At 34.8% G+C, this 18,134-nt stretch overlaps 1 protein-coding gene across 11 annotated transcripts in view; it reads left to right on the top strand.

The window, feature by feature from the left end:
* Positions 1-14,856, top strand: part of LOC145666375 (uncharacterized) — a 69,746-nt gene extending 54,890 nt beyond the window's left edge. For all 11 annotated transcript variants that reach the window (XM_081733551.1, XM_081733554.1, XM_081733549.1 and 8 more), the window contains one exon: positions 4,684-14,856. In XM_081733551.1, coding sequence (XP_081589677.1) covers positions 4,684-11,992 — 7,309 coding nt within the window. In that variant the 3' untranslated portion in view covers positions 11,993-14,856. The remainder of the gene's footprint in view (positions 1-4,683) is intronic.
* The last annotated feature ends 3,278 nt before the right edge of the window (positions 14,857-18,134 follow it).

The raw sequence follows: 18,134 nt of genomic DNA, 5'->3' as shown, positions 1-18,134 counted from the left end.
TAGATGATTGCGTCTTGTAATATTGGTTTCTATTTGTGTATGACTTCCATTTTCATTTATTTTATTTTATTTTATTTTTTTTTTTTTAAGCTAGTGATTGGAAAGATAGCCACCAATAAGTTAAAATAGTTACTCTGGTATAACTGCATTTTTCGAAAATAATTAACTAAATAACGTGGAAATATCTTGAAGCCAGCGTCTTTAGTTTAATGTCTAGCTGAGGATAGTAGCAAAATCGGTTGCTAAAAATGATACCAACGCCAGTGTAGCAATCAAAGAACACATAAACAGATTAATGGCTGTTATTCTTAGAAAAAATATGCTACACTCTATTTATTGTAGCTTTTTATTCGTTTTTGAAAATAATTCCCTGATGCTGTCTTTTCCTAATTTTGTGTTTATTCATCAGTGTTTGTAGTTCTATGTGTAAGTGTTCCATTTTGTTTCTAACTCACCCTATTGAGATAGGGATATGTTGGCTCATTTTTGATGCGAAGGGTTCCTGATTCGATCTAGGATTTTCTTGGTGTTTTAATTTCACTCTTTCCCCATTATTGATTTGCATCTTTCTGTTTATTGAAGATTTGATTAAGATATTTGAAGTCATTTTTATTGTATAGTTAGTCAAGTACTTTAATAGCATTAAATGACTCTCGCGTGTTAAATTATTATAGAAATGAAATAAATTTATGTTTCTTAGGTCATTGAAAGAACTACTGATTTCGAAAACATTAATGGTACTTAAGTAGTAAATTTATATATAGAGGGTGTTTCAAAGAATGGCCTGATTTTAGAAGTCCGTATTTATTGATAAAAACATACTACAAAAATGGGATAAATTGCAAAATGCACACAAAATCTTCCAAGTTTTAGCTATGCTGGTACAAATGCTCTGTGTCCACCACCAGCAGCACGAACAACATCTAGACGATAGCTAAATTCGTCATAAACTTTACGCAATGTGTCTGCGAGCTCGGCCTGAACTCTTCTTACATTTGCAGAAACATCCTGTCTCGTCAGATTGGCGATACCAACCACGAATGTTTTTAGGTGCAGGCAGATCAGTGCCAAAACGCCGACGAAAAACACGCTGGACCGAAATCATTGACTCAATCTTTGCAAACTTCAGCACACAAAACGCCTTCGGTTGAGCGGATGCCATCTTACTTCTGACTTACTACAAACTGAGAAGACGCATTAACTAACATCTAACGGCGATTTTCTGAAACTCTAGACCACGCCCATTCAAACAACGCTCATTTCCTTGACAACACATCCCATGCTCCGTAATTATTACTGTCCAAAATCAGGTCATTCATTTTGAAACACAGTGTATAATAATTATTTTTGTATGAAATTGTGTCCCGTGTAATAACTAATTAAGTAACGAATTGCTTTGAAGAGCTCTTGCCATTTTTAATGCTTGCTTTGAGGTATTCATATTCTAAGCCAGCGTTTCCCAACCTTTTTCAACTTGCGGCACACTACGGGGGTAGCTTGAATTCACGCGACACACTCATAGATATTATTATTATTTGTAAATATAAAGTACCGTGGTATTTTTTCTGTGATTACTGATTTTCTCAGAGAAGAAAGCTCGATCACTGTTTTTTTTTTTTTTTCGTGAAATCATTATGCTTATTTTTTATTTCAATTTAAAACTTCAAAACAATTCCAATGAAATATAGGACTCAGATTTTTTTTTTTTTTTAAATACACTTTCTGTTCCGAAAGCCGTATCCGATTTTTCACTAAGAAGGAAGATCATTCAAGAACGAACGAACAAACCAATCTCTTGTACTTTTAAAACACAGTAGGTAATTTGTATGCACGTTTGCTTTGCCGAGAGGATTGAATGATTTTTATTTTAAGTTACGAAATGGTCTGCAACAATAAAGAAGCAATAATAGTCATAACAATGATAACAAATACGTTTGTCCACATTAAAAATGTACAAAAAGTAACATAGTATGAAACTTAAAATTGTAGATTCATAGTACAGGCTCATAATAATGTGAAATAACAAATATACAATTTTTCCCCATGTCTTGCAATTTATTGCTATTGAATTAATAATTTTGTTTCGATTTCCTCGCGGCACACCAGTGGCCAATTCGCGGCACACCGGTTGGGAAACACTGTTCTAAGCAATTGAAAATAAATAAAATTATATTATAAAGAAGGCAGATCATCCTTTCTTTACACTTATTAATTATTTGTTCTTTTTATTTATTGTGTATCTACGTATTACATTTATCCTGTATTAAACTAATATAGAATAAGTTCTTACGAATTATTTGAAACTGGACACCTCAGAAATGAAATGACATGAAATTCCTAGTTTTTAATCCCACTGTAATATATCCTGTAGGCTAAAAGAGACGGGATTAACCCCTTAAGGACTTAATTATCAGGACATTTCCTGGCAAAAAATGCCCATATTTTTTCATTGCTTGTTTGAATTGTTTGAATATAGAAGAGTACATAATAAAATTATCTCTTAATAAATCTTTTCCAGTGTGCAGAAGAAAAGACGCTAAAAAGCTTGCAGATTTTTATCCCGAGTTATCTCACGGCTATGAGGAGGTGGTATATGAACGTACAGATATAAGTGAAATATTCGTGCGGGGGCGATATTTATTGCTAAATGATATACATAATGTGTTGTGCAATACATAATAAAATAACGTTTCAAATTTCCTTTGTATCATGAGTTTTATCCCTTGTGTTTTCGATACAGAGTGATACAGAGAACAACTACATAAAATTCAACACAGACATATTAATGTCGCTGCAGTACAAAGCCACTAGACATACAATACCCCTAGAGACATCTGTAGGGCAAAATATAAGTACTTGGAATACTAACAGACAGCTTCTTCCGTAATAAGTACAAAGGAATAAGGATGTTACAAACGCAACGAGATAAGTTGGGGAAAAAAATAATTACTTTTTAAAAAAAATGAGATAACTCGGGACATGTCCTTTTAATAAAAGTGATGGATTATAAAAGAATTAATGGAATGCAAATGTGGGATGTAGCTCAACCGAAATGTAGAGAATCACGAGGAAACCAAACCACGATCACGATATTGTCAACCATATTCTCCCATGGCCTGGGATCGAACCCTGGATACCAGAATTTGGTACCTCAAATAATACTGTGTATATTAACCATAAGGTAGAGAAACTGCCCTACGAGAGACAGCATCCCCAAAGCGGAACGTTTTTCAACTTTCTGCGACGACGACACGAAAAATCCAAAAACTGTGCAAGCATTTTAGTCATGGCGTAGAAAATTATAACAAAATTTTAAGCGCATAAAATGTAAAACTTTTTACAATTCTGTTTTTCTAAACATTTCTTCCTTATAGCCTTTTTTATTTATGGAGAAATATACAGGGAGCTTATATTGCTGTATAATAACTGAATAAGTAACCAACCAAAAAATCCCCACATATACTTACTCAAAAAGAAATGCGGGTACTTACTTTTTTTTTTTTTTACATCTTAGAATATGGCGAAGAATCCTTGAATTCTTCTTACAACTTTTAGACATTAATTTGTCCCCAGAAATTGGCTTGAAATGATGGTGGAAATGACTACCCTATTTCTGACAAAGCCATTTTTCAAACATTTCCTGTTTTCCTTGTAACCAGCAGGTGGTCCATTTATCTGGACGTAAGTCAACATACTCGTATCTGATGCGCCAATCTCTTCAAACGAAAAGTTATTGGCCATTTTCCTGAGATAGCCATTTTCTAAGTATTACAATCAAGTTATAACCACGACGGCAGCGCTACCATGGAATACGCAGTGGCTCAGCAAGCATCCCTCCACGACATTTGTCTGCTAGGGTCTCGACTCTGCTGCATTCACTGTAGCACTGGCGACTGTACGTATTGCTTAGTCTTCCCTTTCGCTTTTCTCAAGTTTATCGGTATATTATCATATCAGACGTTGAATTATTCTGAATCGTGTTTTATTTACGGAGAAGAAACTCTTCTCCAACCGTAATTTTTATTTACAGAGTAGACAGTCTTTCTGAGACAGTAATTTTTGTCCAGAGGTTAGCCAGTCTTCCTGCAGCTCGCGTTTTCTTTCTGCGACATTGTTGCACCATCACTTGTTTACATACTTTGGGGGACGGCATAACAATTTCGAACCAAGACTCGAAAAATAACTATTTTTAATTAATTATCACATGAACATTTTATTTAAGCAAAGTTTGTTAAAACGTTTAATTTTTTAGAAAATTTAAAGAAAGGTTTAATGATGAGATGAGGCTGCAAGAGGAAATTATAAACTTAAGGAATCTAAATAAAGTAGTTCATTAAAGTAAGAGAATGCACGAAACGGGAGACTCATGTAAACATTTGGGCACAATGTCAAACAAATTTAGATGGTCCAGCATCGAATCAGTTATCTCGCATCAAGTTGAGCTACCAGGCCCCATTGAAATCTGTAAAATCTTAATTCTAGTTAGTTTGCTGGCATCAGCTCGAAAACTAATATCTGTCTTCTCATTGTGCATATTTTTGTTTAACAACTTTTGGATAGTTCATAATAGTGTAATTCTTCTGATATCAAGTGTAGAAAGAAAATTTGAAAACTAGTGACCAATTTGTTAATGGAAATATGTTGTGATATAATCATATTCATTGAATGATTGCTATATTCCAGGTTTTCCAATGGTTTCACCTATCACCACAACTTGCAGGGTTCTCGGTATAAGATGAAGGATTTCTCGTCAGTCAACAGTGTTCGTAGAAGAAATCCAGTGTGCCAAATTTGTGATATTTCATTTCTCACTGAATATGAACTTTTCAGTCATATAGAAGCACATTCAAGTGGGAAATTGTTTAATTGCGAGTATTGTAAAATCACATTCCCTACTTCAAAAGAATTACAAGTGCATTTAGAATCTCACAAAACTCCCGAGCAAGTTTACAAATGTGAGGATTGTGGAATTGTATTTTCGGATGAGTTAACTTTAAAGGAACATTCGCAAACTCATCAGAAAATTTCAGAGAACTCTCTTAAAAAGACAAGTCCAGAGATTCGCAGCAATTCAGGTACTCGTGTGGGGAAAGCAAGTAGATATTTCAAGGACAGAAAGAACAGTTTGCCCACAGATGAAGCTTTAGAAGACTTAAAATTTGCTAAGGAAATCTCAACAAATATGACGCCAGCGGTTAAACGTGTAAAGTCTCCTGAAGTCTCATCTACGAAGAAATTTTCACCCAACAATCATAGTCCAAATGCAAACGGGAACTTGAAAACTGATTCGAGTGCTAATGATAGCGTGAAAAGTAATAAAATTTCGTCAACATGTCCACAATGTCAACAGCATTTTAAAACGGAAATAGCCTTAAAAAATCATCTTGTCAAGGATCACAAAGTTTGTGTATCTTGCGAATTATGTGGTGAAGAATTTCACAGCAGAAAAGAAGTTTTACAACATCTAGAAACTCATATACGATATCGAATGTACCAGTGCGACAAGTGCCCGTTGTCATTTTCTGAAAAGGAACTTCTTGTGAGACATGAAACTGAAGTGCATAGTTGCGAATATAAATGTGAGAAGTGTACCGAGTGTTTTCCTACGAAGAAGCAGCTGACTGAACATTCTAGAACTCATTCTACAAAAACAGGACGATATATTTGTGGAGTTTGTGATGCAAAATTTGCAACGCCAGACAGTTTAATTGAACACGTAAACCAGCATAGCGGTTCCTCTTCCCAAAGTACCAATGAAAATGAACGTGTTGAATATACCAACAATGAGGCTAAATCTACTGAAATTGAATATTCGAAGGACGAAAGTAAGGCAAAATCGACTAAAGTCGAAAGTGATTTCATTTATTATCATTGTAAGAAATGTCACCTTAAATTTACATCTAAAAATATTTTGGACACTCACATGAGAACAAAACATCCTGTTAAACGAAAGGTGTATAAATGTCGATATTGTTCACAAGTTTTGTATAATAGGATTGAGTTCAATCAACATGTTGAAGCTCATGAAGAAGATGGTGTAAAGGCAAAAGTCGTTCTTCCACCTGTTAAGACATTTGAGACACCGAATGAAAAAAGTGAACAAGTAACAACTCCAAAACGGAACATAGTCAGTTGTGAGACAGCAAATAAAAGTGAACCAGTAAAAACTCCAAAACGAAACATATCCGAGTGTGGGACAATAAATAAAAGTGAACCAGTAAAAATTCCGAAACGGAACATATTTAGTTGTGAGACAGCAAATAACAGTGAACATGTAAAACCTCCAAAACGGAACATATCCAAGTGTGGGCAAACAAATAAAAGTGAACCAATGAAGGTTCCAAAACGAAACATATTCAGTTGTGGCACAGCAAATAAAAGTGAACATGTAAAACCTCCAAAACGGAACATATCCAAGTGTGGGACAACAAATAAAAGTGAACCAATGAAAGTTCCAAAACGAAACATATTCAGTTGTGACACAGCAAATAAAAGTGAACACATAAAAAGTCCAAAACGGAACATAGTCAGTTGTGAGACAGCAAATAAAAGTGAACACGTAAAAACTCCAAAACGAAACACATTCAGTTGTGGGACAACAAATAAAAGTGAACACGTAAAAACTCCAAAACGGAACTTGTTCAGTTGCCCAATGTGTAAGCAAAAGTTCATGTCAGCATATTCTCTACGTTTTCATACGAAAACTATACATCGCACGAATGGTGTCCTAAATGGATTTGGCAGCAAGATAGAATCTATTGCCCATAAGCTGAGTCAGAAAGCCAAAAAACGTAAAGAACCTGTAACCAATCATTTCACTCCTGTACGCCGTCGTGTCCGAAGAAGTAACATACCGTTAAGATATCAAGATATGGTACTTGACGATTCGTTTAATTTCGTTTTTCTTAATGAGCAGCACAGTGAGATACCTGAAACACAACAAGATATCAAATTGGAACTTGAAAATGGCAGTGCTAAGAAAAGTGATGAGGCGACTATTGTACAACAAAGTGAAAACTCACTGGAGAAAAAGAAATCTGCTAAGTATGACGATAAAGAAGGCCAAACTGAAAGAAAAGAACTTGAATTTCTTCAGAAACCTATACTAAATAGAACAAAAGGTAGTCGCAAATCGATAGAAGAAACCGGAAACAAAATTGAATATGAAACAGAAATCAAAGCTCAAAAGAATGAACAAGAACTCCCTGAGAAACCCATGCTAACTAGAACGAAAGGTAGTCTCAAATTTATAGAAGAGAAAGTAACTGGAGACAAATTTGAATCTGAAACAGAAATCAAAAGTCAAAAGAATGAACAAGAACTACTCCAGAAACCCACACTAACTAGAACGAAAGGTAGTCTCAAATTTATAGAAGACAATGTAACTACCAAGTTTGAACATGAAAAAGGCCAGACAAAAAACAATGAATTTGAACTACAGAGACTCAATTTAACTAAAACGAAGGGTAGTTGTAAGAATGTAGAAGAGAACGAAATCGCAAGCAAGCGTGAACATGAGAAAGAAGACCAAATTGAAAGCAAAGAATTTAAACTTGTTCAGAAGTCGAAATCAGCTAAAACGAAAAGTAGTCGCAAAAATGTAGAAGAGAAAGAAATTAAAAGCAAGTTTGAACACGAAAAAGACAACCAGATTGTAAGTAATCAATCTGAACTGCTTTTGAAATCCAAAATGAAAAGAAGTCGTAAATCTGTAGACGAAATTGAAAATCCGTCTGAACATGAAAAAGAACGCCAAACAAGGAACAGTGAATTGGAACTTCTTCAGAAATCCAAATCAGCTAAAAGGAAAAGTAGCCGCAAAAGTGTGGAAGAAAAAGGAACAGGAAACGACTTTCAACATGAAGAGCTTTCGAAAATTATAATTAAACGCACTCGTATGCCATCAATCGAGAATCAAAACGAGATTCAAAAATTTACAGTTCAGAAATATACTTTGGATAACAAAATGCAAAATGTAAACCTGAAGAAACAAGCTATAGCTAACAGGCTGGCCGACATTGAATCCACAAGAAAGAAACAGCCGAAGAAAAAATCTGCTAGTGAGACTGTAAAACGACAGAAAATTCTTACATCCCCAGTTGAAGAGGAAACTTCAGATAATTTCGAGAGTGAAAAACAGTTTGAACTCGCTAGCAAAAAACGTGAATTGGAAGTCCAAAGAGTGACTAGGAATATGTCAGAACAAGGAAAGTCGCCAAAGGGTTTTAAATCATCAAGTGAAGAACAAAGTTTCAACCATTTCGAAGTCATAGAAGGCACTGAGACAAATTGCATGAATATTCGGAAATCTAAATCAGGAGAACGTACAGAATTCGTAGTTGAAGCTGAAATACACTCTCCGAGTGCAGGTGGATTAGAAGGAAACAAGGAGAAAGTGGAGAATGATAGAAAACAAAAGCTTATCAAACTGAAACAGTTTAGAAAACAACCCAAAAGTGGAAAACAGAGTGAGTCTAGATTTGAACAGGACAAACTACAAAAATCTGAATCTTCATGTGCGGAACAAACTAAGAAGCCTGAAGTTGACGAAAGCTTACAAACAAGTTCGAAACGTATTCGTAAATCTACATTTGAAAATCATAGTGAATTCATGTTTGAAATTAAGAAACATACAGACGTTAAGACAAATCATAGTAAATCCCCTGTTAAATCTCAGCTGATGGATGAGGTGAAATTTCAAAATATTTCAGATGCCAAACCGAAGCGTATTCGTAAATCTAGATACGAAAATCTGTCCGAATTCATGCTCGAAGATGATACGTTGCAAGCCAACACTAGTCATAGTAAATCTAAAGTTAAAAAGGAAACAAAAGAAAAATTGGAAGATGAAATTGTTTCTAATGATAAACCTAAACGTATTCGCAAATCTCCTTTTAAAAATCAGACAGATTTCATGTTTGATCTCGATAAGCATGTACATGTTGACACAAGTCATAAGAAGTCTTCAGTTACGGAACAGTCAGTTAACAAATTGCAAGTAGACAGTTTGATAAGTGGAAGAAGCAAACGTATTCGTAAATCTACTTTTGAAAAACTAACTGATTTCATGTTCAGCTTTGAAAATCACACAACAGCTAATGTAAATAATCTTAAATGTACAATTGAAGAAAAGACTGATAATCCTAACAAAATGCAACTTCATACTATCTCAAATGATAGAACGAAACGTATTCTTAAATCTTTATTAGAGAAGAAAAGGACTGAATTCATCGTTGAACCTAAAAAACAGACAAATAACGTCGTTGAACTTAAAAAACAGACGAATAGCGTTGTTGAACAAAAAAAACAGACAAATGATGTCGTTGAACCTAAAAAACAGACAAATGATGTCGTTGAACCTAAAAAACAGACAAATAACGTCGTTGAACCTAAAAAACAAACGAATAACGTCATTGAACCTAAAAAACAGACGAATAACGTCGTTAAACCAAAAAAACAGACGAATAACATCATAAAACCTAAAAAACAGACAAATAATGTCGTTGAACTTAAAAAACAGACGAATAACGTTGTTGAACCTAAAAAACAGACAAAGGATGTCGTTGAACCTAAAAAACAGACGAATAACGTTGTTGAACCTAAAAAGCAGGCAAATAAAGTCATTGAACCTAAAAAACAGACAAATGACCAAACAATTCATACTCAGAAATCACAAATTAAGAAAAAGGGAGAGAAACGGTCTGAAAGTAAGTTGGAATTTGAGGAAAACTTAAATGACAAACCAAAGCGCATTCGTAAATCTACATTTGATAAACAAGGTGAATTCTTATTTGAGCTGGAGAAATCTAAGTCAAGTAATATTAAACAGATGAGTAGTAAGCCTGAATCGAAAGTTGAGAAACCAAGTGAAAGAAAGACAGAGTCTAAAAAACGTGCACGTGATAGCAGCGAACATAAGACGTCAGTCGAAACTCCAAGTAAAAAGAAGTTCAAGTCTGAGAAAAATAAGCAAGATACAAAATTTAATAATCAATTTATAGTTGGAAAACGGACAAAAGGCAAAGCTGAAGTTAAGAAAACGAAACCCATTCGTAAGTCGACTTCTGCAAAAGAAACTAAATGCTCATTCGAACAGGAAAAAGGTACGTTGAGTAGCAGGAGTCCTAAAGCGACAGGTGGAAAACAGGTTGAAAGGAAATTGCAACCTGAAAAGAAAACTCAAAATACACTCAAAAGCAAGGTTCAATCAAAAGTTGGAAAGGAAGGTTCAGAGATGTATGCATGCTCACGGTGCAATGGTACATTCGAATCCTTAAGACTTCTTACTGCTCATTTCTTCTCATCACATGCGCAAGGAGGTGCTGACAGCATTTCTAACTCTACCCAAAAGGTAAAAAATAAACATGAGTTACAGCGTCCCCAGAAAGAAGGAAACCAGCAATCACAGGGTTCCCAGGAAGCAGAAAATACTCCTCAGTCTCAACATCTCCAGAATGTAGAAGATAAATCTACATTACAGCCTTCTCAGAAGACAGAAGATAAAACCAAATTATTGAGTCCGCAGAGTGTAGAAGATAAGCCTCAACCACAACATTCTCAGAAGTCAGAAGATAAAACCCACTCAAAACGTCCCCAAAGTGTAGAAAGTGACTCCCAATCCCAGAAATATTATTCGTGTCCAGAATGTGATGAAAAATTTGGACTAATACCACTTCTAAGTTCACATATTCAAATTGAACATAACAATTCTCAGTTTAAAATAAGTGTTTGTAAGTATTGCGGGGAAGTGTTCTATAGTAAGGATAACTTACTAAAACATATCGAAACTCACAAGAAAGAACGTGTTGCTAATCCTGTGGAATCTGTTGAGCGTAAACTATCTCCTGTGAAAGAAGCTACTCCCAAACAAATTGTGAAACCGAAGTGTAGAGTTTGTGGCCAGTCGTTTTCTTCCAAATCTCTCTTAATTACCCATTTACGAGTGCATGTATCGAAAAAAGCGAATTTTAAGTGTGAAGTATGTGATAGTGTCTTTTTCAGTGAGGATAATCTTCGTATTCACAGGGAATATGTTCATAGTAGTGACAATGGCAATGCAAGTGTTGAACCCGCTGTGAACGAACTAGAAAAGTTTGGCAGTGCAATTGCTGGACCCGCTGTGAACAAACCAGTAAAGTTTGACAATGCAAGACCTGGACCCGCTGTGAACAAACCAGAAAAGTTTGACAATGCAAGTCCTGGACCCGCTGTTAACAAACTAGAAAAGTTTGACAATGCAAGTCCTGGACCCGCTGTGAACAAACCAGAAAAGTTTGGCAATGCAAGTGCTGGACCCGCTGCGAATAAACCAGAAAAAATGTCTTTTACGTGCAAAGTGTGTTCTGATGTCTTTGAATCTGAGGAAGATTATAATAGTCACTGTAAAAGCCATGAAGATAAGAGTTATAGGTGTAAAATATGTGAGAAAGTATTTTTGAAAGATGATGACCTCCTAAAACATACAAAGGCTTACCATCAAGCTAACCTATCTCGCTACCGCTGTGGAAAATGCGGAAACTCTTTTGAAACTGGTAAAGAACTTGTGATTCACATGCATAGTGCCCATACCCAAGGAAAACTTTATGGCACCAGTCAAAATGTGCAAGCAGTTAACTTAACTTGTTTTGTATGTGATAAAATCTTCACATCTTCACGTGAACTTACGCAGCATGTAGACTCACACACCAAACACCGTCCGTCGAATAGCACAAATTTCCAGTGTGGTAATTGCGGTACATCTTTTAATCGTGGAAGTGAGTTACTGTATCACATGAATACCGTCCACAACCCCAGAAAAACTTTCCCGTGTAAAATATGTAATATACAGTTATCTAGTGAAGATACTCTATCTCGCCATCTAGCAGAGCATAGTTCGGAAAACGAGGTGGACTCATCCTCTTCGGCAGTAAATAGCAAAATTAGTGACGATGAAGGAAGTTCTTCTGACAAACCCCGTGATGATATTTTAGAAACTGCTAAAAATGAGGTGTGAGCTAAAAATACTGACTGCTAGTCCGTTTAGTGTAAGCAGTACAATTACCTCTAAAACTTCCATCATAATTTTGTATTCAAAAAAACGATTCAGAGGACAAATAGGTCGTGCTAGTCACGGGATAAACTCTCTTATTCTATACCTATACTTTAGGTATGTCCTCTGTTGATTCCTGTCATTTTGAATACATCAAGTTTAAACATGTACGTACATTATAGATGGCATTGCTCATAAGTAGTCGCGTGCATGAAGCTAACGATATTTTTGTGTTAAGTGGATTTTAGTAAAAAGATTTCACATGTAACAATTAGTTTTACGTTTACTTGAGCTTTTTCTAATTTTGCTGTTTGAATTCAAGCAGTGAGTTAAATATGCCGCTGATATTAGAATTTATAAGAATGATTCTGTTATAAGCCGGTGTTTAGTTAAAAGCAACGAAATAGTCTTATGTTTTTTTGTTATATGTAAAAGTTGATTTAATTTTTCCATGTACATAGTCATCGACTGAACTGGAAGTAGTTATGTTATCTTAATGACTGTTGTGATTTGACACTTTCATCATATTTATGAAATTGAAGAGATTTGTGTTTAAAAATGAAAGTAAAGTAGTTGGAATTCGACATATTTAGTTATTTTTGGAATTTCTGTAGTAGTTTGTTCATTTTCGGGTCTTGAATCTAACTCTATTTCAAAACAATTGCTAAAGGAAACTTTTAATGAGATGAGGTTGAAATGAGAAGGTTAATAAATAAATAAGTAAGTAAAATGTTTATCAAGTCTGTGTGATATCTCTTACAAGTAGGGAAATATTTCTTTAATTTTCTCACAATTTCAATCTTATCCCATTAAAATTTATTTTGTGTCAAATATTTTGGATGAAAAGTCTAGAATTTCGACTCGAAATCTATTAAAGAACGAAATAAGCAGGTATTCCAAAAATAATAAAATAGTCCCATAATTCCGGTAGTTGCTGTACGCACATTTTTTTTTTCTTTTTCTTTTTTTAACTTGAACTAGCTTGAAGTTCATCTGAATCTTATTCGGGTAAAGTTTGTTACCAACAGTTGACCAATAACTGTCGGCAGGTTCTTTATATCGTTTTGTGCCATATGCATATCGATTTTTTTTTAAAGTATGTGCAAGTGGTACGTACTAACATGTATTGTTGTTGGAATAATTTAATTGCTGTATGCACAGTATCAAAAGAAATATTTGGATGGATGTAATATGTGATTTATTTATTTATTTTTTTAAATTGTTGATTATTTTGGTTTTCGGATACCAAACTAAAAAATAACCAGAGAAAGAAATTTCTATCACTCAATGTATATTAGGCAGTTGTCATACTGCTGAATCGTGATTCAAACCATACAACCTACGTTCACAGTTGATTCAAAAGTGTTAGAACTCCGAGTGAACTAAACGATGGAAGTAAGTGGCCCATGTTGTCTTCAAAACGAACTGTATACAGATTATACTATTCACTTGGAAGTTATTGGAAAACAAAAAATTACCTGAAGGAATTAACTTTTGAACGTAAATGTACAGGCCGCTGCAAAAAAACCTGCAACATGAGCATGTTTATTGTGAAACGACGAATTCTTTTGCTCCAAAATAAGTGTGCAGGGGAGGACGCCGAGGTTTCTCTTGGCGTGATTCGTGCCACTTAGACATTGTTGATTCCCTGCGCTGTTAGGCGTAGTTTCGCAATAAAGTTACATGCTCATTTTGCAGGTTTTTTTGCTGCGGACTGTACAAATGGTAAATACTGTATTAAATAATTTAGAAATGATTATCGTTGTACAAATGTTTCTTTCAAAGAAGGATTCGAAATAAAAAAAACAAATGCACTAAATTACTTTCCTGGTCTATGGAGTTGGTTTCATTGCAAGTTCTAATTTCTTGAAGAACACTTCTGCCGACAGTTAAGTAATGATAAATGTACTGCATATATTACATGGTGTTTCAAAATGAATATCAGGATTTTAAAGCTTGTAGTATTTATTACAATTAACTTAAATTATAAATAATACACCAAATGAAAGAGCAGCTCAAACAGTTTTTGCTTTTTTGCTACAAATGTTCAATGTGAACACCATTCGTTACACGGCACACATCGAAACGATAGGCGAGTTCTTCCCAATTTTGATTAGTGTGTTTGGAGTAATTGTTACAACAACTGCTTCAGTCCTTTTTCTTAAATTCCTCAGTCTCGTTAAAATTCACCACACAAACGTTAATGGAATTGCTAACTCATGACGTTGCACTGTAACTACAGATTCAATCTTTGCAAAATGTAAAACACGAAAAATTTTTTGCTTACTAGTCACCATTTTTGCTACTGGCTCTTTCTAACGATAGACAGAAGAAACAGTGCATGCACATGCATGTGTACAAAACTGTTTTGAGTTGCTTTTTCATTTCATTTCAATATTTATAATTGTAATAAATACTACAAAACCTTAAAACCTCGAAATTCATTTTCAAACACCCTGTATAAAAGTTTTGTAGTAGTCGTTCGTACTGGAGATTCGTAAATATCTGCAAAATTCTTGTAAAGAGAAGGTAGGTATAAAATTCATTAAGTGTCATACTTTTAAAAGTTCCTTGTTTCGTCATAGTTGTAGATGTTATGTTAGTAGATATTTTGATTATAGTAGTGTAGTAAGGAAGATATCCTTAAAGTGAATATAGTGTACATGTAAATAAATAAAAAAAATCTTTTGTAAGAATTAGATAAGAATAATATTGTCATATTTCCGGCTCAAAAATATTATGTAAGATTATTACAGACTTCTCGACGTACCTGTCTCTGTGTACTATGTTAATTTTTATTAAATAATAAAGCTTTATTTCATAACTTCTGTGTTAATGCTTTTTTTCTTAACATTTATGATTCATATGAATGTAAATATTATTATAAACTAAAAGCTTAACGTCCTAGTTAAAGTGCGTAGCTCACAACCTGATAATGATAGACACTTATGTTGATTTGTGGCAGAACGTAAACCACGGGTGTCAATCCCACTGGGGACGTGTCCCCCCCCCCCAAATATTTGTAAGATGGTTTTCGTTCCTTCCAATATTTAAGGTTTACGTCCCACGTTATGCCGATTAGGCTAAAGGAGGCGGTGGTGATGAGAGATGAGTGAAATGGTGGAATGAAGAAAGTGGGAGGAAACGGGAAAACCCACGAGCACGGTGTTTGTCCACCACTATGCCCCAAAAGAAGATCAACCATATAGCAGTTTAAATGTCCACAAAACAATGTTAGACAAAGTGTATATATATATAATATATATATAAAAGGAGCACAAAAGTTTGTTCCCAATTGTGAAAAAGGCATTTAGTTTTTGGCCTTTTGAAGGTTGATGTGGAGTAAATTGTAAAGTACCGTTACTAACTAATTTTGTTTAGATAGCAGCAAAGTGAGTTTAGTTTAGCTAAAGAAGAAAGAAAGAAAAAAAATTGACTATACATTGATAAGCGACGTTTACAGTAGTTGTAGACTTGTGGACCTAAAACCTGTTTTCAAACCTTTATTAGTCCTAAGTATTCACTTCACACTACCTTTTATCATTATTTTGTTTTTGGATCAAAAAATCCAATATATATGCCAATTTAAAAAAAAAATCTTGTAGGTCTTAAATCTGAAGAACTTCGTATGGTGTAGTCAAACTCAGTATGATATGCTTATTCCGTATAAAATAAGAAAACTCGATTTAAGGGTCGTTCAAAAATTTTGTGGCCCCCGAACCAAAAACTAATTATTGGCCAGGATCGCAGTCGTTTGATCCAATTATTATTATTTGATCCTAAAATTCTTGTTTACATACACTTGATATCATTGAAGTTCAATTAAATTTCTAAAACAAGGTTAAATTTTACTGTTTGAATGAACAAACTATAGTGTGTGTGTGTTTTTAGTATAAAAAAAAAGGTAAAAATAAAATACAAAAATTTTTTGTTTATTTTTTAAAGTCAAAAATGCTTTAACATGTAATGTACAACGACGATTGGTTTTTATAATTTTCCACGGGGACCCTGGTAGTGTGTCCCCCGCGAAGTTTATGCGCTACTGATGCCAATGGCGTAAACAGTTAGTAAATTATTTATTGAAAGAATTAAATTAATACGCATTATAAAAGACTTATTAATATAAGTCAATTTGTAAGATTTTAGTGAATTAAGCGTAAGGATAGAAAATTAAGAGCAGACTCTATAATGATAGTTGCTATTCTACTAGGTTCTGCCAAATTGAAAATTGGTTGTCGCAAGATTCGAATACAGGGTAGTGCATTTTCAATTACTCATTTTGAAAATAATTACTTAGCCCTGGGAACGGTATAAGCCCATTGTTTTTTTAATCTTTTTAACTAAATTTGTCAGTATGCATTCGTGTCATGTAGGCTTCACTACTACACTTTGTATACATTTGCAGGGTGGCGACAAAAAAAGTAGTCATGGAAGTCTACGAAGAGGAGTCCGGAAATAAATTTCCCCTCTCGTTTTCCCCAGGAAAGCGAACGGCAATGGGAAAACAAGACAGCGATTGCACGCGCAACACACCCAGGCACAAGTGGATATCATTCACCCGCGATTCTGCATATGGAGCCGTCGCAGCGCTTGTGCAAAGCGGAGACGACTCTGTCTAAGCCTGATAGCTATGGAGAGAATTCGCGTTTTGATATCGTGGTCAAAGGAGGAAGTGCGAGCGGTTGTCCGCTATGACTGGGCACGTGACGTATCGGGAACAGCAATCCATAACCGCCTCGTGGAAGTCTATGGGCGTGATGTGATTGATGTCGAAACAAATGGTGCGGATATGGCTCAGCGTCTTGGCCATACGCCATACGATTCTGACTTCGTACCCAGTGACTTCCATCTATTTCCGGGTTTGAAGAAAACTCTCGGCGGCACGGGCTTTGGAAGCAATGCTGAAGTCACAGAAGCTGTTCGACGCTTCTTTTGTATGCAGAGCCTTGAATTTTTCCTGGAAGAGTTTTCGAAGCTTATAGACCGGTATGACAAATGTCTCAATGTGCGTGGTACTTATGTGGGGAGAAATAAAGGTACGTCTGATCTTTAATGTCACATGATAATTTTGGTCTTGCATCCCTACCTCTGTCCACACTCGCCTGCGGAAACTTATTTTCGGGCTCCTCCTCGTACTAAGAGTAAGGGAGTTTTGTTGTTGTTGTTGTTTGTTAGCTAAGAATGAGATTTTAAAAAATATTTGAAATGAATACCCTAAGACGATTTCAGATGTGGTCGAGTGCTTGTTTTTTAAGTGGTAACTTACCTATGTTTTCCCTTAACGATGTGAAACAAACTTTGTTTTGTAGTTGTGTGCATTATCTTTTGCTTTCGCTTGTGCAGTAGAATATCATATTCGTGAATCATCCACAAAATGCAGTTGGATCTAAAGGGAAATTCATTTTCGACACACGCATAATTTTTTTTCACCACTAGTTTTAGTTTTATCGGAGTTTTCCGGTCCTGCATTAAGTGAGGATGGCTTATCACAAATGAAAGGTTTTTTTGGCTGATATTTAGTATCTCCCCCAATCTCCAGTGTTATTCACAAAATACAGCTGACCGAGGAAGGGGGTTAGAAGCTCCACAGAGCCCTTTTTTTTTCCCCCTTACCTTTATCACAATTTAGACAAAAACAAGGTACTCTGTTCTGGAGCCATGAAACGAGTTGAGGGAGATACTAAATGCCATCCGGATTTTGGAATACAGCTACTTCGTATTTGAGTTTCCGTGATTTCATTGTAGTATATTTTAATTCACAAAGAGGTTTATTTCGGAAATGCTTATGATTTTACGAAAATAACTGTTAAAGTTGCATACCAGCGTATGCATTCCGCAGATAACGGCAGTAATTGCACCGGACTCTTGATCTTTAAATATAGAATTCGTCTAAGATATCAAAATGTACTTTCCTATTTGGTGCCTATAATGCAGTATTTATTGTTACACATTATTTAATAGTTTTCCATCAATAATTATACATTTTTAATGATTTAATTATGATGATTCGTCTCATAAATTAAAGAAAAAATATTCGTATTTTAAAATTATCTTTACATTAAAAATTATGCAGCAATTTGCATACAGTATTTATAGTACAGTAAAA

The sequence above is a fragment of the Thermobia domestica genome, chromosome 12, assembly GCF_964235325.1.
Source record: "Thermobia domestica chromosome 12, izTheDome1.hap1.1, whole genome shotgun sequence".
In the NCBI taxonomy this organism is placed as follows: domain Eukaryota; kingdom Metazoa; phylum Arthropoda; class Insecta; order Zygentoma; family Lepismatidae; genus Thermobia; species Thermobia domestica.
The sequence above is the reverse complement of the archived record's forward strand: the minus strand, read 5'-3'. Positions and strand labels throughout refer to the sequence as shown.